Source organism: Dreissena polymorpha, chromosome 8 (genome assembly GCF_020536995.1).
Source record: "Dreissena polymorpha isolate Duluth1 chromosome 8, UMN_Dpol_1.0, whole genome shotgun sequence".
In the NCBI taxonomy this organism is placed as follows: domain Eukaryota; kingdom Metazoa; phylum Mollusca; class Bivalvia; order Myida; family Dreissenidae; genus Dreissena; species Dreissena polymorpha.
In genome coordinates, this window is record NC_068362.1 from 32,628,221 (window position 1) to 32,654,267 (window position 26,047).

Here is a 26,047-nt window from a genome sequence, read left to right on the forward strand (position 1 = left end):
TGCATCAGACACAAAAATAAAGATGCTTTTGACCTTTCAGTATGACTTTGACCTTGTAGTATGACATTGACCTTGTCATGGCTCCTCTGACCAATCCCTCATGCACATCATTTCATAACCTTAACATTTTGATGTTATGCTCATGAAATACATGACAAGGGTCAAAACAGAAACATCACCTATAAAAAGGTGTTAGGACAGATTAAGGAATAACTTTAATGCCCTGTCTCGCTTTACGGCCCCAGATTATAAATGATTTATAAATTACTGGTTAAGTCAGGAGTGACAGCTGGCTATCTTATCTATAATTTCACATTGGATAGAACACTCTGTCCCCCCCCCCCCCCAAATTATAATAAGCAAAGCAAGCATCGAGTGATGGAAAAAAATAATGCACTAAACAAGAGCACCGCCTCGTGGGTGCAGACCGCTCATCTATTTTTCTTTTTAAAGGTGTAGGGACCTATCTCAATTTCAATCACAAAGGAGGGAGGGCTGGAGTGGAGAGGGAGTGTATAGTGTGGGAATGTGGTCATTTATTACATTATCTTCCAAAAATGCAAAAAAAATATATATATTTTGTTTGTGAATATTTTTTTTAACTTTGACCTTGAAGGATGACCTTGACCTTGAACTTCAACCACTCAAAATGTGCAGCTTTATGAGAACGCTGCTTTGACATATTTATTTTTTTACCTTTGACCTTGAAGGATGACCTTGACCTTGAAGGATGACCTTGACCTTGAACTTCCACCACTCAAAATGTGCAGCTTCATGATAATGCCGCTTTGATTTTTTTTTACCTTTGACCTTGAATGATGACAATGCCCTTGAAGAATGACCTTGACCTTGAACTTCCACCACTAAAAATGTGCAGCTTCATGAGAAAGCTGCTAAGAATTTATTTTTTGGGACCTTTGACCTTGAAGGATGACCTTGATCTTGAAGGATGACCTTGACCTTGAACTTCCACCACTCAAAATGTGCAGCTTCATGAGAACGCCGCTTTGAAATAATAAAAAAAATGACCTTGAAGGATGACCTTGACCTTTAACTTCCACCACTCAAAATGTGCAGCTTCATGATAATGCAGCTTTATTTTTATTTTTTTTTACCTTTGTCCTTGAAGGATGACCTTGACCTTGAAGGATGACTTTAACCTTGAACTTTCACTACTAAAAATGTGTAGCTTCATGATAACGCCGCTTTGAAATTATTTTTTTGACCTTTGACCTTGACGGATTACCTTGACCTTGAAGAATGACGTTGACCTTGAACATCCACCACTCAAAATGTGCAGCTTCCTGAGAAGACCGCTTTGAATTTTTTATTTTTTTTTTACCTTGAAGGATGACCTTGACCTTTAACTTCCACCACTCAAAATGTGCAGCTTCATGATAAGGCCGTTTAGAATTTATTTTTTTTACCTTTGACCATGAAGGATGACCTTGACCTTGTACTTCAACCACTCAAAATGTGTAGCTTCATGATAACGCCGCTTTGAAATTATTAATTTTTTGACCTTTGACCTTGAAGGATGACCTTGACCTTGAAGAATGACCTTGGCCTTGAACTTCCACCACTCAAAATGTGCAGCTTCATGAGAACGCCGCGTTTATTAAAAAAAAAATTGTAACCTTTGTCCTTGAAGGATGACCTTGACCTTGAAGGATGACCTTGACATTGAACTTCCACCACTCAATATGTGCAGCTTCACGAGAACGCCGCTTTGAATTTATTTATATTTTTTTTGACCTTGAAGGATGACCTTGACCTTTAACTTCCACCACTAAAATGTGCAGCTTTATGATAACGCCGCTTTGATTGATTTATTTTTTTGACCTTTGACCTTGAAGGATGACCTTGACCTTGAAGGATGACCTAGACCTTGAACTTCCACCACTCAAATTGTGTAGCTTCATGTTAACGCCGCTTTGAATATAAAAAAATACCTTTGACCTTAAAGGATGACCTTGACCTTGAAGAATGACCTTGACCTTGCACTTCCACCACTCAAAATGTGCAGCTTCATGAGAACTCTACTTTGAAATTTAAATATAAATAAATTGACCTTTGACCTTCAAGGATGACCTTGAAGGATGACCTAGAACTTCCACCACTCAAAATGTGCAGCTTCATGAGAACGCCGCTTTGAAATTTAATTTTTTTTACCTTGAAGGATGACGTTGACTTTTAACTTCCACCACTCAAAATGTGCAGCTTCATGAGATACACATGCATGCCAAATATCAAGTTGCTATCTTCAATATTAAATAAGTTATGGCCAATGTTTTCAGACAGACAGACGCCATATATTTGACATTTAACCTTGAAGGATGACCTTTACCTTCACTTTTCACCACTCAAAATGTTCAGCTCCATACGATACACATGCATGCCAAATATCAAGTTGCTATCTTCAATATTGACAAAGTTATGGCCAATGTTCAAGTTTTCGGACGGACAGACACCATAAATTTGACATTTGACCTTGAAGGATGACCTTGACCTTTCACCACTCAAAATGTGCAGCTCCATGAGATACACATGCATGCCAAATATCAAGTTGCTATCTTCAAAAGTGAAAAAGTATTGGCCAATGACAAAGTTTTTTCAGACGGACAGACAGACTGATTGACATACTGACGGACAGCCACGCTACCGGGGGCATAAACAAAATATAATGGGGTGGGTATAGTATGAGGGTATGGTGGTCATTTATTAGATATTCTTTAATTAAAAAAATAATGGGGGGGATTGAGGGGAGATTCGGGGGGGGGGGCATGGGGGATGGTTTGGGTGGAGTCTATTGTGGTATGTCAGGTAAGAGTTGTTTTGTCAAAGTATCAATCAAGCTAATCATAAATAAAGAAGTTATGGCAATTTTTGCAAAATTTAATAATTTGACCTTGAGAGTCAAGGTCATTCAAAAGTCAAGGTAAAATTCAACTTGCCAGGTACAGTACCCTCATGATAGCCTTGATACTTTAGAAGTAAAGTGGATCTAAACACAAAATGTAACCATATATTCAAATTTACGTCAAAAAAGGGCCATAATTTCGTAAAAATGACAACCAGAGTTATGCAACTTGTCCTTAACTGTCCCCTTATGATAGTTTGCGAGTGTTCCAAGTATGAAAGCAATATCTATGATACTTTAGGGGTAAAGTGGACCAAAACACAAAACTTAACCAAATTTTCAAGTATAAAGAGCCCATAATACTGTCAAAATGCCAGTCAGAGTTACATAACTTTGCCTGCACAGTCCCCTTATGATAGTTAGTAAGTGTTGCAAGTATGAAAGCTTTGATACTTTAGGAAAAAAGTGGACCTAAACACAAAACTTAACGAAATTTTCAATTTTCTAAGTATAAAAAGGGCACATAATTCTGTCAAAATGTCAGTCAGAGTTACATAAATTTGCCTGCACAGTCCCCTAATGATAGTTAGTAAGTGTTGCAAGTATGAAAACAATAGCTTTGATTCTTAAGGAATAAAATGTACATAAACACAAAACTTAACCAAAATTTTCAATTTTCTAAGTATAAAAAGGGCACATAATGCTGTCAAAATGCAAGCCAGAGTTATATAACTTTGCCTGCCCAGTCCCCTCATGACAGTAAGTAAGTGTACTAAGTTTAATTGCAATAGCATTGAAACTTTATGAGAAAAGTGGACAACGTAAAACTTAACCGGATACCGATGCCAACACCGACGCCAAGGTCATGACAATAGCTCTTTTTTTTGTCAAAAAATGGATGAGCTAACAAAAATCCATTTAAACAAGATGTGTTTGTGAAACACAATGTCCCCCTATATGATGTTTGACCTTGAAGGATGACCTTGACCTTGTGAAGGATGACCTTGACCTTTCACCACTCAAAATGTGCAGCTCCATGAGATACACATGCATGCCAAATATCAAGTTGCTATCTTCAATATTGCAAAAGTGTTCATAAAATAAGCGATTTGGGCCACATATATTTGACCTCTGACCTTGAAGGATGACCTTGACCTTTCACCACTCAAAATGTGCAGCTCCATGAGATGCACATGCATGCCAAATATCAAGTTGCTATCTTCAATATTGCAAAAGTATTTATAAAATAAGCTATTTGGACCACATATATATGACCTCTGACCTTGAAGGATGACCTTGACCTTGACCTTTCACCACTCAAAATGTGCAGCTCCATGAGATACCGATTTTAATTGGAAGATTGGGAAACGAAAGCCAATGACATCGCTCGTTTGAAAATATGTTATGACAGAATACCAGTGTAAAATGCGGAGAGGTTTCACAGGCCGCGGATTTTTTGGGCCGCTTATGAAAAACACCCGCAGATTCGGTCGTACTTTTACCAATTTTGTTTCAAATTTACGCATATCGCGGAAATGATCCCGGACAACCCGATCCGGGAAATCCGCGAATCCGAGGAAAAATCACACCATTGCACATATATTTGACCTCTGACCTTGAAGGATGACCTTGACCTTTCACCACTCAAAATGTGCAGCTTCATGAGATACACATGCATGTCAAATATGAAGTTGCTATCTTTAATATAGCAAAAGTTATTGCAAAATGTTAAAGTTGGCGCAAACAGACCAACGTACAGACCAACAGACAGACCAACATACAGACCAACAGACAGAGCAAAAACAATATGTCCCCCACTACTATAGTGGGGGACATAAAAATGTTATCATGTGAAAACTATCCATTATTGACCAAATACCAGCTATATTATTGATCAATAAGTTTAAGATAGCTTTAATTCTATAATATCAACAACAAGGTTTTACTATAGCCAAATAAGGAAAAATGCCCCACCCCATGGCAGCCATGTTTTTCAACAAACGAGCATCATTTTAGAACTCGTCCAAGATATTATCGGGATGAATCTTCTGACCAAGTTTCATGAAGATCGGACAGTAAATGTGGCCTCAAGTGTGTTAACAAGATTTTACTATAGCCATATAAGGAAAAATGCCCCGCCCCTTGGAAGCCATTTTTTTCAAGCAAACATAATTATTTTCGAACTCATCTAAGATGTCATTGAGACCAATCTTCTGACCAAATTTCATGAAGATTGGACAATAAATGTGGCCTCTAGAGTGTTAACAAGGTTGTACTATAGCCATATAAGGAAAAATGCCCTGCCCCTGGTGGCCATGTTTATGAAGCAACCAAAACCATTTTAAAACTCATCCAAGATATCATTGGGACAAATCTTCTGACCAAGTTTCATGATGATCGAAAAATAAATGTGACCTCTAGAGTGTTAACAAGGTTTTACTACAGCCATATAAGGAAAATAGCCCCGCCCCCGTGGTGGCCATGTTTTTCAACCAACCGGCATCATTTTCAAAATCGTCCAAGATATCATTGGGATGAATCTTCTGACCAAGTTTCATGAAGATCAGACAATAAATGTGTCCTCTAGAGTGTTAACAAGATTTTACTATAGCCATATATAGCCATATAAGGAAAAATGCCAAGGCCCCTTGGCAGCCATGTTTTTCAAGCAAACGTAACCATTTTTGAACTCATCCAAGATATCATTGAGACCAATCTTCTGACCAAATTTCATGTACTGCACAACGCACGACGGACAAAAGGCGATCACAAAAGCTTACCACGAGCTCAGGTGAGATAACAAAAATATATAATTCGGCAGGTCAGATAATTATCTCCATTCAAAGCTTATTTCTTCCCTTGGATTTGTTTTTTCGACCCTGTGACCTAGTTTTTGACCCGGCATGACCCATATTCAAACTTGACCTAGATATTGTCTAGATACAACTTCTGAACAAGTTTTCGTAAAGATCGGATGAAAACTATTTGAATTAGAGAGCGGACACAAAAAGTGTGACAGACTGACAGATGGACAGTTCGAAAACTATATACCCCCTTTTTTTCGAAAGGGGGCATAAAAATAGCAATAAGAGCTCTGCTGTCCGAGACTGATGTCCCAAAAACAGGGTCTTGTCACAGTGACCTTGACCTTTGAACTTGTGACCCCAATTCCAATAAGGGTCATCTACTTCCCAAGGCCAATGCGCATTAAAGTATCCAGCCAATCGGTCAATTTGTGGATGAGCAGTGCTCCAGCTAGGCCTAAATCGAAGGGCGCCGCGCCCTGCCCTCGCAGACCTCCGCCCTGCCCCCCGTACCTCCACCCTGCCCCCCCCCCCCTCCCCCCCCCCCCAAAAATTTTTTTTTTTTTTTTCACAAAATACTGCGCGTCGAAAGTGCCCTTTTGACAAAATACTGCGCATCGAAAGTGCCCTTTTGACAAAAAAAACCCCTGCCCTTTTCAAATCCTAGCTGGAGCACTGGATGAGTTATTGATTGGAAATGATTTTCTCACTTATTGTGACAGTGACCTTGACCTTTGACCCCAATTTCAATAGTGTTCATGTACTGTCCAGGCCAATGCACATGTGAAGTATCAAGCCTATTGGTCCATTCGTTGATGAGTAATTGATCAGAAACTATTTTCACACTTATTGTGACAGTCACTTTGACCTTTGACCTAGTGACCCCAATTTCTTTAAGGGTCATCAACTGTACAAGACCAATGCACATGTGAAGTATCAAGCCAAGTGGTTATTTCGTTGACAAGTTATTATCGGAACCAATTTTTACATTTATTGTGACAGTGACCTTGACCTAGTAACCCCAATTTCAATAGGGGACATCTACTGTCCAAGGCCAATGCACATGGGAAAATCAAGCCAATCGGTCAATTTGTTGACAAGTTATTGATCAGAAACAAACTGGTCTACCGACAGACAAACAGACAGACTTACCAACATCCAGCATAACAATAAACACCCTCTTCTTCAAAGGTGAGGGGGCAATAAAAAATAAATTAAGTAATTGTTACACATCTCTTATATTACAGTATAGAAATAGCACGAGTGTCATATACCTGTTTTTTTAATGAAAAAAACACTGTCTTTTTAACTGATTTTAAAAACGTATTTTGTCGTAAGAACACAAAGCCTTATTAATTTATGAGAACAAAATAAAACATTCATGTTCGACACTTATCATTAAAGAAAAAAAGGAACAAAAATATAACAATTTTTTACAATGAAACAAATGCACTTCTATATTTCGAAAAGCATGCTTGCATTGTTACACAACACTTTTACAAAAACAGCTATTGTTATTATTGTCACATATAACTTCACATTTCAAAAACAATTGTTGCAATGTAACACAGCATTATTCAACTAACAGCTATTATATGATGGTATTTTTTATCACTTGTAATAACACATATCAGGGAGGACAATAATAAGCTATTTCACTTTGTACACCAGGATCTTGTTGTTCTGTCCCACAATAATGGAGGCAGTGCTGCTGTTGTAGCAGACTGACCATGGGTCCTGAAGCCCATCCCATACTGTAGCCAAAGTGGCAAGCTTCCTACTGCCCTCCCTGTCCACCTGTAGGATAGTGCTGGAATCATGTCCACATACCAGCACCTGGCCTGCAGGTGTCACATGAACATATATTGGGGATTTTAATTCAGGGTCCTTGAAAGTGGCAAGAACTGATCCATCCATGGCCAGGGTGAGGAGATTGTTATTGAAAGGGTCTGCGATGTACAACTTGTCACCTTTCGGACTCACTGCTAAACTCAGTGCTGGGGTCATTGGTAAAATAACTGCAAAACAGAATAGCAATTACAATCCTTAGGTATCATTAGGAGTGATAATTACAAACCATACATTATACATGTTTGTCTCGAAATAGTAACTGAAGTTGCGTTTGTTATGTTAACCAAAGGACACTAATGTTCAAAACAATCAATAATGAAACATTCCTGTCTAGTTCCTTTTCATCAGTTAATGAGTAATATAAGTTTGCTTTTGAAATTGTAATCATAAAAAACAATGTTATTTTGTATCTCCTTATTGTAAGTTATTGCAACAATTTCAATGCAAATTATTGTATATAATACTTGTATATTGAAACAATTTGAATTATTAAGCAGATTACACTTGTGTTTATTAGATAACAAAAACAAGAGGGCCATGATGGCCCTTTATCGCTCCACTGTTTTTTATGCGAAAAAAGCGTTCAATGCGCATGGGTTGAAATGTACTCAAGCATGTGACTTTCTCTTTCCTTCTGAAGTGTTTGTTTTAGTTTTGAAAACAGGACTTCCGGTTTCAAAAAGGAGAAATTGCTCATGATGAGCAATTTCTCCTTTTATCACAATGATTTCTACCCCACACAGCCAATTTATAAATAGTCCTTTCCAATGTTTTTTTTCGTCTGCAATCTCTTTCAATTTGGGGCAGTCCAAAATGTGTCGTTTGGTAAAGGGTTAACATTTATGGATAGTTAACATATTGGTCTACCTTTCACGCTCGACATGTATGCATTTATCTCTTATAATTAAAAAGTTAATCCAAGTGTATTTTGATAAACTTTTGATTTGAGAAGAAAATAGTTTATTCATCCCATAATGAATAAATAGCAAAAAAAAAATAAACATGCAAAGTTCAACGACATCCTGTGGCTATGTTTTTTGACGAATCAAATTTTCTTGAACAACTTTTTAATGGGAGCCTTCAAGGGATACATTTGGCTCCAGGGGCATAATTTGAACAAACTTGGTAGAGAACTATAAGATGTCACTACATACCAAATTTGGTAGCCCTAGGCCCAATGGTTATGGACAGGAAGATTTTTAAAGTTTGCACAAAAGAGGCTTTATATAAGCATATGTTCAGTTTTGTGACCCCCTGGGCAGGGTCAAATTTGAGCCCAGGGGAATAATTTGAACAAATTTGGTAGAGGACTATTAAATGTCACTACATACCAAATTTAGTAGCCCTACGCTCTATAATAAAGAACAAGATGATTTTTAAAGTTTGCACAAAATAGGCCTTATTTAAGCATATGTTCATTTTTGTGACCGCCAGGGCAGGGTCAAATTTGACCCCAGGGGCATAATTTGAAAAAACTTGGTAGAGAACTTTAAGATTTTAATACATACCAAAATTGTCTAGCTGCAGCGCGAATTTTATCAAATTATGAGAACATCAATATGATGTTTCATGCAATACTGATATGCCCTGCATATAGGAACATCAAATGTACCTAACATTTGTTTATACATATTATGAATATAACTTAACTTACCCATTGCTGTACAACTCATGTGTTGAATATTTGAGCAGCCATAATTTAATTTGCATGTGAACTGGTTCATTTCACAGAGCACCATACAAACAAAAGACATAGCTGTTTAAAATCATTTCATCCGTTTAATGCAAAGTCCACTGTTGTTGTTGTTGTTACTGCATTTTATCTTCGATTTTATGTCATTATATCTAAGTGTGTTCACACGTATTACACTAACATAATGTTAGGTGATCATACCTTGTTATCTTCGTCGTATATCTATTTTAACATGCATAAATGAGTACATTTTCGTAGGTTATTGTCAGACCATTCTCATTTCTGATCTGGTCGCAGCCATTTGTCGCGTTGCATTATGGTCAGGTTTGAACTATTGTCTGCAGTGGACTAAGCATGAAACAGGTTATTTTTAGATATGATGTAATCTCTGTTAAATACTTGTTTAAAGTGGTGTATCCATCTTTCTAAGCGCCCATAGATTGTTTTACATAAATTTTTGTTCAAAATCCAATATGGCGGTGTCTTTTGGCGTGATGTCATTTTAATGCATTTCGAGCGTTCATGACCACTTTTTGTGGTCAATCGACGTCATTGACCCATTTTTTGGGGCAATGACCATTTATTTTGGGTACATGACCAGTAATTTTGGGGCAGGCGACCAAGAATTCTTGGTCGGGCCATAAAAACTGGGCATTGACCAACCTTTTGGGTCGCTCGAGTATTTAAGGTTTCAGGAACTTTATTAGATATATTCAGTCGGGCCATAACATCAAGGGCATAACATCTTTTATTAAATATTCAGAAACTTGTAAGAAAAACTTAATATAAACTGAATTCATATAGATCCTAATAGACTTTAACCCAACACAGATATCTTATATAAATATATTAAAGATTGTTTATTTATTTAAAACGTATACTCTTGTGGTGAATGAGTATTGGACACTGGTGTGAGAGAATTGTTTTAAATATTTGACTTATTTCTGAGAAATCATCGTATTGTGTGGTGTATTTGAACCGTAAAGAAATTTGCACTGTTAATGTTTACGTTGTGTTAATGAAAATATAACTTCTATGAATTTCGACGTTAAAGAATAAAAGGTTAATGAAGTTTTAAAATGACTTGTTTTCCTCGTTTTAGTAAATAAGCGTAAAAACCACTTTATTATTATTGAACTATTATTGAACTATTCCTGGCAAGAATACGGAACAGTTAGCTCGCAACATTTTATGGTGTCAGAAGTGGGATCCTTTCAATCAACAATCAAGGGATCCAGTGATTGGACTCACGTCTGCGCGTATTATTATTAAATAACGAGTTAACATTTTAAACAGTATATCTTTAATAAAAACCCAACAAGATACTTTCCGCGAATATTGTGACGATTAAATAAGTTAACATGAGTGATCTAAATGACAGTGACACGGAAGTAACTATCGGAGCGGGGCTCGTGAGGGGAACACGATTTCCACACGCAACGTGCGCTCAAAGGGACGAGGCGCGAACGGAAGTCTCGCCGGACGCATCGAGCGTACAAGGTGACGCGACGCGAATCGAAGTTGACACGGACGGAAATAGCGACAACGAAGGCGGCGGTGGCATGGCCGCTACCAATGGGTTCATGCGCGAGGTAGCCGGAGCGCTCAAGGAAGTTGTATCCGAGCTGCGCGTTCTTAAGGGCCAAAGTCACTACAACAACCGGGGTGCGTTCAACGGCGATGTACCTGTCGGCGCTCAATATGCACATGAGCGGGATATCGCGTATTTTGGCAATGGCCGTGACAGCGTACAGCACGGGTTTGGCGGCCAGCGCGAGGCGAGGAACGGTTATCGGCAGCGACGTGACGACGCGTATAGGCACGATTCGGGAAACCCGCTAATGGAACGGGAGCTCGACGGCATCTACCAACGTCAGTCGATGGGCAATCGCAACAACTGCCATGAGGACAAAGACGGCTACGGGGAGGGAGACAACGAAAACGAAAGTGTTCACGATTATAGGCAGCGAGCGCCTGCACGTCACGCACCAAGGGCTGATGGCATTTATAGAAGGCCCGCAATAAGGCGGAATACTCGGCCGGTGCCAAAGATACCACCATTTACAGGAAAAGAAGATTGGGCGGTATGGTCAGCGAAGTTCGACGCGATTGCTAGGAGATACGGTTGGGACGACGATGATAAGCTTGACAATCTGCTGCCGATGATAGAAGGTCAGGCTAGCGAATTCGTGTTTGCACAGCTGCCTACGGAAGTGTTGTCTGACTATCATGAACTGACTTCAGAGTTGACAAGGCGATACCGCGTAATCGAGACAAGCAGGTCTTTCGCAGCCAAGTTTAGTAGGCGAAACCAGAAACATGGGGAAAAAGCGGAAGACTATGCTGCCGAACTCAAGCGTCTGTACGATAAAGCGCATAAACAACGGGATCGAAGCACACGCGATGAGGACCTAGTGAGAAGATTCCTCGATGGGCTGGTTGACCAGGAGGTGAAGTTCGAGGTCGAGTACCACAAGGAACCAAGGAATATCGACGAGGCGGTGTTCCATGTGGTGAATTTCATTCAAACGAGAATCGGGATTAAATCCGATCGAGAGTACAAGCATGCAACCAGACGAGCTTATACCACTGACGAGCATGACGACGAATTCTCAGAAGAATGTGAAACTGAAAGGGCAGCATGCAGAGTAGTCACAGACCAGAAGAGAAGTACGCCTATAATGTCCGAGAACACGGGAAGCGACATTGTTAAGCAGCCTACTGACCAAGAGTTATTGAAAACTCTTATAAGTAGGATAGAGAAACTGGAAGAGGAAAAGAAACATTTGCAGAGGCGGCCACCAAGAAGGGACGTAGAGTGCTTCAGGTGTCATCAAACCGGCCACTACGCAAGAGACTGTCCGCTAAACCAAACAAGGGATACGTCATTTCCCACGAAGTCTAACGGTGCAACGCCATCTCGGGAACATTTAAACGAGAGAGGGGCTTCTCTCGTGCCCAGAGGGAGGTCCTGTTAGGAAACGAAGACAACGGTGATTTAAAGGGCGAGCAACAACACACGGGGGTAAGCGAGGCGGAGAGCGAAGTACCCTGTGCTGGAGTGAAGGGGGGAGCAGAGCTGACCACTGGCGTTTATATCCGAGGGTGGATAGGGGAGACACCAGTGACCTTCACCGCCGACACAGGTGCTTCGAGGTCGGTAGTATCCAGTCGCGTGTATGACCAGCTGAGCACTAAGGACAAGCCGGTCCTAAAGGGGTCAGTCAAGCTGCGTGGGGCAGGTGGTTCACCAATACGTGAGAAGGGGGTGGGAGAATTTAATCTTATATTAGGCCCAGTAAAGGTGATCTGTCAAGCAGTTGTGGCCGACATTGAGGACGAAGTGCTACTAGGGTTGGATGTGTTGGCTGGGGAGAAGGACGGACAGGCGGACAACTTCCTAAGCAAGAATATAATCAAGCTAAAAGGGAAAGAAATCCCATTGATACCCGCTACAAGGAGGCTACGGAAAGTCACCGTTGCAGAAGATGTTGCCATCCCGGGGCTCTCAGAAGTGGTGGTTGATGTTTATGTTGAACGCGATGAGGCTGACAATAAAGACAAAGAAGAAAATTTTATCATTGAACCCACAGAGGGTTTCGTTCAGCGTTACCCATTGGTAATGGCTGCAACCTTAGTGAACATAAACAGAGCAGTCACCTGTAAGGTAAAAGTTTTGAACCCTTTCTCAACGAGCGTAACGTTGCGGCACCATGCAGAAATCGGAGAGGCAGAGAGGATGGATTGTTGTACAGGGGTTATAGCAAATGAAGAAAACGAAGGTGAGCGAGATAACATCACAACGGTGAGAAGAGTACAGTTGATGACAGTTGAAAAGGACAGCCGTATTTCAGACTTACCGGTTGCCAATGCAATGGACGTGCCCCCACACCTGAAATCACTGTTTGAAGAATCAGTCGTCGGAAAAACGGAAGAGCAACAATCCGTTATAGCTGGGTTGTTAGTTAAATACGCAGACACGTTCTCAAAAGACGAATGGGACTTGGGACTTACACATCTATCTGAGCATGCCATAAACACAGGTACCGCAGCTCCCGTTAAACAGCGACCAAGGCGGGTTCCATTAGCGTACGCAGAAGAAGAAAAGAAAGCACTTGAAGATTTGCTTAAGAAAGGCGTTATTCAGAAAAGTACATCCCCTTGGGCCAGCCCAATCGTTTTGGTAAAGAAGAAATCAGGCGCTATACGACCTTGCGTCGATTATAGAAGGGTCAATGCATTGGTGAAGCCAGACGGGTTTCCGCTACCACGAATCCAAGATTGTTTAGACGCTGTGGCCGGGTCAAGCTTCTTCAGCTGTTTTGACCTTACGTCAGGGTATTTTCAAATACCGTTAAAGAAGGATGACATTCCTAAGAGCGCTTTTTGCTGTAAGTATGGTCAATACGAGATGAAAACAATGCCTTTCGGTTTAAATAACGCTGCAAGCACCTTCCAGCGTACAATGGAACTGGCGTTACAAGGTTTAACTTGGCTAACGTGTTTAGTTTACATTGATGACATTGTGGTGTTCGGATCCACGTGGCTGGAAAACCTTTTGAGAACTGATGAGGTTTTACTTCGTATCCAAACTGCAGGTTTGAAGCTTAAGTCAGATAAGTGCCGCCTTCTCCAGTCAAAAGTCGTTTTTCTGGGTCACGTAGTCTCAGGAGAGGGGATAAGTCCCGATCCGACAAACATTGAAAAAATTGTCAATTGGCCAAAGCCCGGAAACGCGAAGCAGGTTAAACAGTTTGTGGCTACTGGTTCGTACTATCGTCGATTTGTAAAAGATTACGCTAAAATCGCGCGACCTTTGATTGATCTGACGAGAAAGGAGGCCAAATTCGAATGGAACGATGCGTGTGATATGGCGTTTAAACGAATCAAGGATGCTCTTATTAGCGAAAACGTCATGGGACATCCACTGAATGAGGGTGGGACATTTTACCTCGACGTCGATGCGTCCGGCACGGGGATCGGCGCGGTGTTGAGCCAAGAACAGCAGAGTCGCGAGCGAGTTATTGCCTACGCCAGCAGGGGGCTGAATAAAGCCGAGAAGAATTACTGCATAACTAAGCAAGAGCTTTTAGCGGCAGTATACTTCATCCAGTATTTCAGGCAGTATTTGCTGGGGCGGCATTTTATTGTAAGAACAGATCACCAATCGTTGATATGGCTCTTTAGTTTAAAGGAACCGAGTGGGAAAATCGCGAGATGGATTGAGATTCTGGCCGTGTATGACTTTTCCATCGAATATAGAGCAGGTAATAAGCAAGCCCACTGTGACGCTTTATCGCGCTGTGAAAGTCCCCGGTTCTGTACGTGCAGCGACGTAGATACAAGCGAACCGTTGAAGTGCGGCCCATGCAATAAATGCCGAAGGAGAGCTGAACTAATGCTGTTGAAACACAACGAAAAGGAAGAAGGTGAAGTGAATTCGGGGTCACCTGAAAACGATTGCATAACGCCTGTCGTTTTAACCGAAAACGCGCCTGTGATCAAGAGTGTTAAAAGTAGCGAGTGTGAGGTGCCAAAGCCAGGTCCATCGGATGACAGGGGAAGTTCTACTCTGCACACATGGGCAACCGAATTCACAAGCGTAACAATGGCAGCCATGCAGAGTGATGACCCTTATATAGCTAAAATTTATAGTGTGATACGCGATGGTATTAAAGCGCCGGTTGATGAAATGGTAACGTTGAGTCCAGAGACACGTCATTACTGGGTGATACGAGACTCGCTCGTACTAGTAGAAAACGTGCTATATAGGAAGTTTCAGCGGGTAAACGAAACACACGATTGCTTTCAGCTGATTGTCCCGTACACACTGCGAAAGTTGGTATTAAGTAGAATGCATGACAGTGTGACCTCTGGTCATTTAGGGGTCAAGCGAACTAGGGCAAGGTTAGCGTTAGGTTATTACTGGTTCAATATTAAGGCTGATGTGCGTGTATATGTTGCCAGTTGTTCCGTTTGTGACGCTGATAAAAAGCCACAAAAACCGCCTAGGGCGCCTATGGGTCATGTCAGGTCTGGCGCACCCTGGGACGTCCTAGCGATCGATTTTACTGGGCCGTTCCCAGTCACTCCGCGCGGTAATCGGTACATTCTCGTGGTAACGGACGTCTTTTCAAAATACGTCGAGATCATCCCAGTGCCAAACCAAACAGCCGAAGTGTGCGCATCAATGGTCCTAAATGATGTCATAGCGAGATGGGGTACCCCGTTAGCAATACATTCCGACCAGGGCGCAGCGTTTGAGAGCAGGGTCTTCAAGGAGCTGTGCAAGCTGTTAGAGGTCAAGAAGTCCAGAACTAGCGCCCGTCATCCTGCAGGCAACGGGCAAGTAGAAAGATTTAACAGAACGATGTTGAGCATGGTTAGAGCGTATCTTGTTGGCGAACAGGAAGACTGGGATCAGCACTTGGCCTGCCTAGCAGCAGCATACCGGTCGACCCCACATGAGAGTACCAAACTTTCCCCCAACCTGCTAGCTTTAGGAAGAGAAGTCCGCATGCCAGCCAGCCTCATCTATAGCCATGTTGACGCATCACCGAAGCAAGAAAACCCAGGCGAGTACGTCCTTCGGCTGCAAGAAAGGATGTTGAAAGCCCACGAGGTGGCTAGGAAACACATCGGAAAGGTCGCTCGACGCAGCAAAGAAGTCTACGATGCCAAGCTGTCCTTTCATCACTATCAAGTCGGTGACGTGGTGTGGTGCCTGCATGAAACTAGGAAGGTCGGCGTCAACCCAAAGTTGGAAAGGGCATACGATGGTCCCTATCTTGTAACAGCAAAACTCTCCGAGATCAACTTCACCATCAAGCTAAACAAAGAAGGCCAAACCAGAGTGGTACACCACAACAAGCTTAAGCCATGCAAAGCAGGGATACTACCGAGATGGGTGTTGTCTGCACGGAGGAAAATTTTAAGCCATTCTAAGCCATAGCCATGTAACATTTCAAAAGGAATGTATTGTTGTTTGCTGTTTAAAGTGTGTTTCATTATTGATAGTTTATCTTAAATCATTTTTACTGTTTCGAGTCACTGTGACCTTGTGCCTATAAAGTTTCATGAGCCTAGGCGTTGGCATTCTTGAGTTACCATCCGGAAACTATCTGGTGAACGGACCGACCGACCGACAGACCGACGGACCGACCGACATGTACAAAGCAATATACCTCATCCTCTTCGAAGGGGGGTATGATAATATGTTTATCAGTAAACTGTTTTAGTATTTGTTACAATTACCTGTGGACTGTGGCAACAGGAGTTTTGCCAAAAAGACAGGGGGGTAATGATATGCCCTGCATATAGGAACATCAAATGTACCTAACATTTGTTTATACATATTATGAATATAACTTAACTTACCCATTGCTGTACAACTCATGTGTTGAATATTTGAGCAGCCATAATTTAATTTGCATGTGAACTGGTTCATTTCACAGAGCACCATACAAACAAAAGACATAGCTGTTTAAAATCATTTCATCCGTTTAATGCAAAGTCCACTGTTGTTGTTGTTGTTACTGCATTTTATCTTCGATTTTATGTCATTATATCTAAGTGTGTTCACACGTATTACACTAACATAATGTTAGGTGATCATACCTTGTTATCTTCGTCGTATATCTATTTTAACATGCATAAATGAGTACATTTTCGTAGGTTATTGTCAGACCATTCTCATTTCTGATCTGGTCGCAGCCATTTGTCGCGTTGCATTATGGTCAGGTTTGAACTATTGTCTGCAGTGGACTAAGCATGAAACAGGTTATTTTTAGATATGATGTAATCTCTGTTAAATACTTGTTTAAAGTGGTGTATCCATCTTTCTAAGCGCCCATAGATTGTTTTACATAAATTTTTGTTCAAAATCCAATATGGCGGTGTCTTTTGGCGTGATGTCATTTTAATGCATTTCGAGCGTTCATGACCACTTTTTGTGGTCAATCGACGTCATTGACCCATTTTTTGGGGCAATGACCATTTATTTTGGGTACATGACCAGTAATTTTGGGGCAGGCGACCAAGAATTCTTGGTCGGGCCATAAAAACTGGGCATTGACCAACCTTTTGGGTCGCTCGAGTATTTAAGGTTTCAGGAACTTTATTAGATATATTCAGTCGGGCCATAACATCAAGGGCATAACATCTTTTATTAAATATTCAGAAACTTGTAAGAAAAACTTAATATAAACTGAATTCATATAGATCCTAATAGACTTTAACCCAACACAGATATCTTATATAAATATATTAAAGATTGTTTATTTATTTAAAACGTATACTCTTGTGGTGAATGAGTATTGGACACTGGTGTGAGAGAATTGTTTTAAATATTTGACTTATTTCTGAGAAATCATCGTATTGTGTGGTGTATTTGAACCGTAAAGAAATTTGCACTGTTAATGTTTACGTTGTGTTAATGAAAATATAACTTCTATGAATTTCGACGTTAAAGAATAAAAGGTTAATGAAGTTTTAAAATGACTTGTTTTCCTCGTTTTAGTAAATAAGCGTAAAAACCACTTTATTATTATTGAACTATTATTGAACTATTCCTGGCAAGAATACGGAACAGTTAGCTCGCAACAATACATCTTTAAATACAAAGTTATTCTGCTCACAAATACTTTAGAAAAACAGATGACTGTATTGGTTAGGCTGGTTTTGCAAGATATCAACAGACCTTGAAGAAAAGTGCAATCTTATGTTAAGAATCACTTCCAGATATACATGTATATAGAATATTATGTGAAGATTTTTAAAGTTTGCACAAAATAGGCCCAATATAAGCATATGTTCAATTTTGTGACCCCTGGGGAACAGTCAAATTTGATCCCAGGGGCTTAATTTGAACACACTTGGTAGAGGACTATAAGATGTCACTACATACCAACTTTGGTAGCCCTATGCCATACGGTTATGGACAGAAAGATTTTTAAAGTTTGCACAAAACAGGCCTTATTTACATGTAAGCGTATGTTCATTTTTGTGACCCCAGGGTAGGGTCAAATTTGACCCCAGGGGCATAATTTGAACAAACTAAGTAGAGAACTATTAGATGTCACTACATACCAAATTTGGTAGCCCTAGACCCTACAGTTTTGGACAGGAAGATTTTTAAAGTTTGCACAAAATAGGCTTTATATAAGCATATGTTCATTTTTGTGACCCCCGAGGAAGGGTCAAATTTGACCCCAGGGGCATATTTTGAACAAACAAAGTAGAGAACTATTAAATGTCACTACATACCAAATGTGGTAGCACTAGGCCCAATGGTAATGGACAAGAATATTGTTAAAGTTTGCACAAAATAGGCTTTATATAAGCATATGTTCAATTTATTGACCCCCGGGGCGGGGTCAAATTTGACCCCAGGGGCATAATTTGAACACATTTGAAAGAGGTTCACCCAAAGAACATTTGTGAGAAGTTTTATCAAAATTGGACTTGTTGTTTAGGAGAAGATGTTTAAAGAAAAAGTTAACGCACGGACGCATGCACGACGGACACAGGACCATGACATAAGCCCCGCTGGCCTCTGGCCAGTGGAGCTAAAAATAAAGAACCCATCAGAAACTGTGCTTTTCAAAGACATGCACTTTCTTTTAATAGAACTGACATGTACATGAAGTCATTATACATTACTGTCAATATACCTTAATAACCATTTTTAAGAGAAATACTGAAATTTCTTGCTGTTGTAAAAATAACTCCTCCAAATGCTTTATCGCCCTTTACAATACTTATTTTGTTTAAAAAGAAAAATCCAACAAAATTCTTACCATTCACACCTTTAACATTGTGCAGTTTGCTGAATAGTTTACCACTCTTTGAGTACTTGTACAGTGCTGAATAAGAGGTGACAAATAAGTCACCCTGGTGGTGGGAAATACAGAAACATTCATGTTGTAACTGAAGCTTTCTGTCTGTCACCAGCTGGCTGTTGTTGATTTTGATAAACTGGATCTCTTTACCAACAGTAACACCAACCTCACTGGGTGTGATTTGGCACAAGCCCCCTGGCTTACCAGATACTTTACATTGACTCACCAACTTGAACTGCTGGTTCAACAGCTTGACAGTCTCATTACCTTTGTCTGCAAGCAGGACAAGTCCATCAGGGAGAACAAGTATGTCTCTGATACTGCAATCTCTCCCATATTCGCCTTTATAGTCATACTCAGACTTTCCTTCCATCTTCATTACTTGGTCTGAAATTTCCAGAACTGTCGCTGTCTGCCTACTGTCTTCAATTCTCCCAAGACTTGACAATGTGGAAAGGTACTGCACAATGTCTCTATTGGGTAGGAAAGTAATTGAAGATTTTACTTGAACAAATTTAGTATACGTCCGATATTTTTCAAACAACTGTATTTTGTCTACGCATTTAATGCTAGTTATAAAAGATAGTTCCAGCTTGCTTTTATCGCTTATGTGCTCTATGACATCTTTAAGTTGTTTTAATTCATCACGAAAAGTGGCACATTTGTCAATATCACTTTTATGAGAGGCTTGCATTTTGGTAAGTGTATCTTTCATTTCCGTCAGTGTCTTCTTTTCAAGAATGTCTAAGGCTGCAATTATTTGTTCCCGAGTTTCCTGTATTTTGTGTAACTGCTCATCAAATGAGCTTTGCAGAGAACGAAAGTTAGCCTCCTGGCTGTCTTGAAGCTTGTCTTGAAGCTCCTTCAGTTGTGCTAGAGTAGTTTGGATAGTAACTGATACTTGTTTGAGGTCCGTGGAGGTATTTTTTACCAAGTCTGATAAAAGCATGACAGCTTTGCATTGCCTGTAAGAAAACAGATTATTAAAACCAATAATTTATTAATGATTCAAAAAGTACTTATTTTTCACAGCATGATCAACATAAATCTGATAAACATTTCGTAATACTTAACAAATATGTTTTTATTTTGAACCATATCTTTAATCATAAGGCTCATACCCTAAAATATTGTATAAATCAAGGCCAATTTAATTCATGGTTTGATTGTATTCAAGAAATGTTAATAATTTAAATGTATTATTTCACTGAAATTAATGCAGGGCCATCTTACTGGTCCAGCTTACCCCTAACTTAAGTAAACATATAATATAAACAATTTAATTCAACCCTGAAAATGTCAAGCTTGGTCATTGGACTCCTTGTTTTCAAAATCTATAGAAATCCCTGATCAGACAAAAATAATTACCCACTAAAAAGGAAGGTTATAACTCTTTTTTTTCATTTCACAACAAATGGCAGTTCTTAACATAACATTCGTTAGACATGTATTGATATTATTAACTTAATTTCAGATAAGTATTCCAGTTAATTTTAAATAACTTTAAAACCACTTTGTGAATTAAACGTTTTCTGACAACTATGATAAAGATACCTGTGATTGAAGAGAGCACACTTTCTGCAGCATAGCTGGGTATGGTCTTTGCAAAACATCTCCACCTTATCTTCTTTATGACCATCACATTTCAAAAGAAACTCTTCCACCTTCTTGGAAACTGGCCATTTCTTAATATCTCCCGTACCGTGAGGGGAATGTTTTGTAAACAACTGGCCATGCATGTTAATACATTTTGGGCAGTAAAACTTCTCACAAGATTCGCAATAATAATCGGCTGATTCCGAAACTTCCTGGTCTTCACAGGTCGAACACGGAAGTCTTGAACCATGTCAGATTCTTTTTCAATGTTGGACTGCGGACAAGATGCCATTTGTTGCCTTTGATTTAACTCAAATAATGACGTATCTAACCTTATAGATCACTAAACAAAACAAAAACACCAATCTATTATTCACTGACTATCAACATGTAATGTCCAGCTTATAAGTCAAATAAAAATCAACTTAAAGTTTGTTTTAAAGCTTATATCTCCAGCAAACAAGGTATTTATGTAACCATTTATGTGACATGTATTATACCACACTAGCCCACCGCCTTTTAACAACTGGTTTATGTTTGCATACCAAGTATCTGAACTTTAAATATGTATGCAATCAATAAAGCAACCAGGGTAACTTGAAAACATGGGTATCAATAAGAATTATTGATCTGTGAACTACTTGAATATGTTACAAAGCCAATGTTGGAGTCAAAGTTTGAATGTTCCTTGTAAAATCAACAGGAGGGCCAAGATGGCCCTAGTTCGCTCACCTGAGAGGAGTCGGTTCATTCAATGTTTACCTAATGCAAAACTTGAAGTAGATATTGACCTGACAAACATCCTGGTCAAGTTTCATCATTATTGAACCAAAACTCTGGCGTATGGAGTGTTTTTATTTTTGTAAGATTTAAAATGGTGACCTATATTTTGAGTTGACCACCCCCCTTACCAAACATCAAACTTTGCTTACAAAAATAACAAGGGCTGTTTGTAAAACATGCATGCCCCCCATATGGGCTGTCCGTTGTAGTGGCAGCCATTGTGTGAATATGATTTTTGTCACTGTGACCTTGACCTTTGATCTAGTGACCTGAAAATCAATAGGGGTCATCTGCGGATCACGATCAATGTACCTATGAAGTGTCATGATCCTAGGCAAAAGCGTTCTTCAGTTATCATCCGAAAATCATTTTACTATTTCGAGTCACCGTGACCTTGACCTTTGACCTCAAAATCAATAGGGGTCATCTGCAAGTCATGATCAATCTACCTATGAAGTTTCATGATCCTAGGCGTATGCGTTCTTGAGTTGTCATCCGAAAACCATTTTACTATTTCGGGTCACGGTGACCTTGACCTTTGACCTAGTGACCTCAAAATCAATAGGGGTCATCTGCGAGTCATGATCAATCTACCCATGCAGTTTCATGATCCTAGGCAAAAGCGTTCTTCAGTTATCATCCGAAAATCATTTTACTATTTCGAGTCACTGTGACCTTGATCTTTGACCTCAAAATCAATAGGGGTCATCTGCAAGTCATGATCAATCTACCTATGAAGTTTCATGATCCTAGGCGTATGCGTTCTTGAGTTATCATTCAAAAACCATTTTACTATTTCAGGTCACCGTGACCTTGACCTTTGACCTAGTGACCTCAAAATCAATAGGGGTCATCTGCGAGTCAAGATCAATGTACCTATGAAGTTTCATGATCCTAGGCCCAAGCGTTCTTGAGTTATCGTCTGACAACCACCTGGTGGACAGACCGACAGACCGACCGACCGACATGAGCAAAGCAATATACCCCCTCTTCTTCGAAGGGGGGCATAAATATTATGACCAAGATTTAAAAAATCTGAAACAAAATTGTGACCTCTAGAGTGTTTACAACGATTGTGCATAATATAATGAAAATTAGGACAATCTAAGGGCAATAATTATGGCATTCATTATGTGATATTGCTCATCATCAAACTCGATTGAGATCTTTCATCAAATTTGATAAAGAATGCTTGAGAAATGTGAATGCTAGAGTGTTTACAAACGAAATGTGGACAGACGGACAGCGGACAAAGACCAATCCTAAAACCTCACCTGAGCAATCAGGTGAGCTAAAAAGTGTGTTTTACCGATCTGAGCCATTTTCCAACTTGTCCAAGAAATCAATGAAACCAATGACTAAGTTTCACGATGATTAGGCAAAATATGTGACTTCTATAGTGTTCGATCACAAGGTTTCTCTCTATATAGTCACATAAGGAAAACTGCCCCACTCCCCTGGCGGCTATGTTTTTTTACCGATCGGGACCATTTGCAAACTCATCTGAGATATATATAAAACCAATCTTTTCACTAAGTTTCATGATGATTGGGCAAAAAATGTGACTTCTAGAGTGTTCACAAGCTTTTTTTTACTATATAAATATCAGAAAACTGACCCGCCCCCCCCCCCACTGGCAGCTATGTTATTCAACTGACCGGAACCATTTTCAAACTCAACTCTCGTATCAAGGAAACAAATGTTCTGATCAAATTTCATGAAAATTGGGCCAAAAATGTGACTTCTAGAGTGTTCACAAGTTTTCACTATATACATATAGAGAAAAATTCCCCACCCACTGGTGGCCATGTTTTTTCACCGATCTGGACCATTTTTGAACTCGTCCAAGATATCAATAAAACCACTGTTTTGACCAACTTTCATGACGATTGGGCAAAAATTGTGACTTCTTGAGTGTTAGCAAGGTTTCTCTATAGACGAATAAGGAAAACTGCCCGGCCCACTGGCGGCCATGTTTTTCGAAGGACCAGAACAACTTTTGAACTCAACCAACATGTCATTAAGACAAACATTTTGACAAAGTTACATGGAGATTGGGCATTAAATGTGATTCTACAGTGTTTACAAGGTTTTTCTTCTTTTTTTACCCAGTGACCTAGTTTTTGACCCAGCATAACCCAGTTTCGAACTCGATCAAGATATCATTGGGACAAATCTTCTGACCAAGTTTCATGAAGATCGGATCGTGAAATACTTTTTGCTTATTTGTAGTTAGTTTTTCATTTTAAGTAGTAAAATAATTAGATACAAATAGTCTTATATATATTGTGTATATAACTTTATACGATGTACATCAATTGTTACCTTTTAGTGAGCGAAAAATCAAAGGACTATGTCGTTCATTCAGTACAATAGAGATCAATTACTGCATTGTGCAGGTGTGGATAGAAAATTGATAAAACCGGACAATGAAACTCTTTCACTATTGAAATCATACAGTATCTTGAAATACAGAGGCGCCCGGGGCGGTAAACATAAGCTGAAACGAAATCATGATATAAACCAGGGTGTTCACTTGGAGAATATTAAATCACTACCAAGAGAAATTCCTACAATAACCAGTAACTTGTCAAATACAGCAAAACCTCTGCAAACCGCACAACAGACGACCATTCATGATAACCTTATAGAAGTCAAAATTGAAGCTAAAATCACAGTTAGCGGGCAGAAAAACATCAAAATATGCAACATAAATCCTAGATCTGTGAAAAACAAGACCCTGTCTCTCAATGATTTTATATCAACTAATGAGTTTGATCTTGTTGCCATAACAGAAACCAGGCTTGGCACATCGACAGATAAAACTTGCTTTACCGAGCTCTTATCTGAAGGCTACCAAATAAAACATGTACCACGTCCCAGTGGTCGCTGTGGGGGGCGGAGTTGCTTTAATACACAAGACTAGCATTGAAATAAAAGTCTTGACTTCAACTAAAGACAAACAATTCACTACCTTTGAACACATGGACTGCAGTGTACATATTAAAGACTACTCTATAAGATTGGCTGTAATCTACAGACCACCTCCATCAAACGACAATGGCTTGAAATCAAGTACTTTCTTAGAGGAAGAATGGTCCCAGTTTTTATTAAAATATGCAACAACAGATAAAAACATCATTTTGACAGGCGATCTGAATTTCCACCTTGACGATCCGTCTGATAAAGATACTCTAAAATTCAATAACATACTCCATTCTTTTGGTTTGATGCAGCATGTATAAGAGCCAACACACGTACGAGGACACACTCTGGACGTTGTGATCACCAGGGACACTGTGGATACGGTATCCAACGTAGTTGTTACCGATCCTGGACTTTCAGTCTGCTCAGGAAACATTTCTAAAGACCATTATGCCGCCATCTTTAATTCAAGAGCATCAAAATCAGCTCTGGAAAGAAAAACTGTAACCTTTCGGAAACTACGAGAGATCAATATTGAAACATTTAAACAGGATATCACAGAGTCAGAAATACAATTTGAAAATATAGATGACCCTGAAACCCTTGTCCAAACTTATAATACTAAACTTTTATCTTTGGTAGACAAACATGCTCCACTAAGAACAAAATCTATTACCCTGCGACCCACTTGCCTGTGGTACACAGATGAGCTTCATGACGCTAAACATATCAAACGAAATTTGGAAAGAAAATGGCTCAAATCGAGACTCACTATTGATCATGAAATTTATAGAAACCACTGCGCCAAAATGAACAAAATGTTGAAAAAAGGACGCGTCGATTTTTATTCAGATAAAGTAACATCCTGTGGCCGTGATCAAAAGAGCATGCACAAAATCACAAAACACTTACTAGATGGCCCATCTGAAATAGCTCTCCCGTCTGGCAAATTATCTGATGAGTTAGCACAAGATTTCAATAAGTTTTTCATAAATAAAGTTGAAGGTATCAGAAAAGATATCTCTGAACATGCCCTATCTCAAGCAAATTCAAAACATTGTAATGATAATAACCCAACAGCAGAAACATGCAGTTTGAAACATTTCCGACCGACAACTGAGGAAGAAGTTGAAAAAATCATTATGCAATCCCCAAATAAATCTTGCGAGCTTGACCCTGTTCCAACTTGGCTCCTGAAAGAATGCAAAACTGAACTGCTACCAATACTGACAAAAATCATCAATCTTTGGATGGAAACAGCAAGTGTGCCAAGATCCTTTAAAACATCACCTATAAGACCTTTATTAAAAAAGCCCACCTTAGATAAAGAAACACTTTACAAAACTATCGCCCGGTTTCGAATCTGCCATATGTTTAAAAATTATTGGAGAAAGTTGTCAGCAAAAGAATAGATGAACATTTGACAGAAAACAATTTAAATTCAGAAAATCAGTCTGCATACAGGAAGTTTCACTCAACAGAAACAGCTTTATTAAAAGTTCAAAACGATGTCCTACAATCATTAGATAAGAAAAAGGTCACTGTCTTTGTTATGCTGGATCTCTCTGCTGCTTTCAACACCATCGACCACATAACCCTTTTAAGCTGCCTCGAACAGCAGTTCGGCTTTGCTGAAAAACCACTACAGTGGGTAGCTTCCTACCTATCTGACCGCTTCCAAAAGGTGAGCATTGAC

The 26,047-nt window shown here is 39.6% G+C and overlaps 2 protein-coding genes across 8 annotated transcripts in view; both read right to left on the bottom strand.

The window, feature by feature from the left end:
• Positions 1-26,047, bottom strand: part of LOC127840900 (NADH-ubiquinone oxidoreductase 75 kDa subunit, mitochondrial-like) — a 94,186-nt gene that overhangs the window by 30,720 nt on the left and 37,419 nt on the right. The gene's annotated exons all lie outside the window — the stretch shown is intronic.
• LOC127840902 (uncharacterized) lies at positions 7,179-21,194 on the bottom strand. Its single transcript, XM_052369362.1, has 3 exons — positions 20,602-21,194; positions 19,006-20,012; positions 7,179-7,682 (listed from the first exon to the last, which is right to left on the bottom strand). Exons 1-3 carry the CDS (start codon positions 20,784-20,786, stop codon positions 7,315-7,317), a joined length of 1,560 nt encoding a protein of 519 aa, XP_052225322.1. The 5' UTR covers positions 20,787-21,194; the 3' UTR covers positions 7,179-7,314.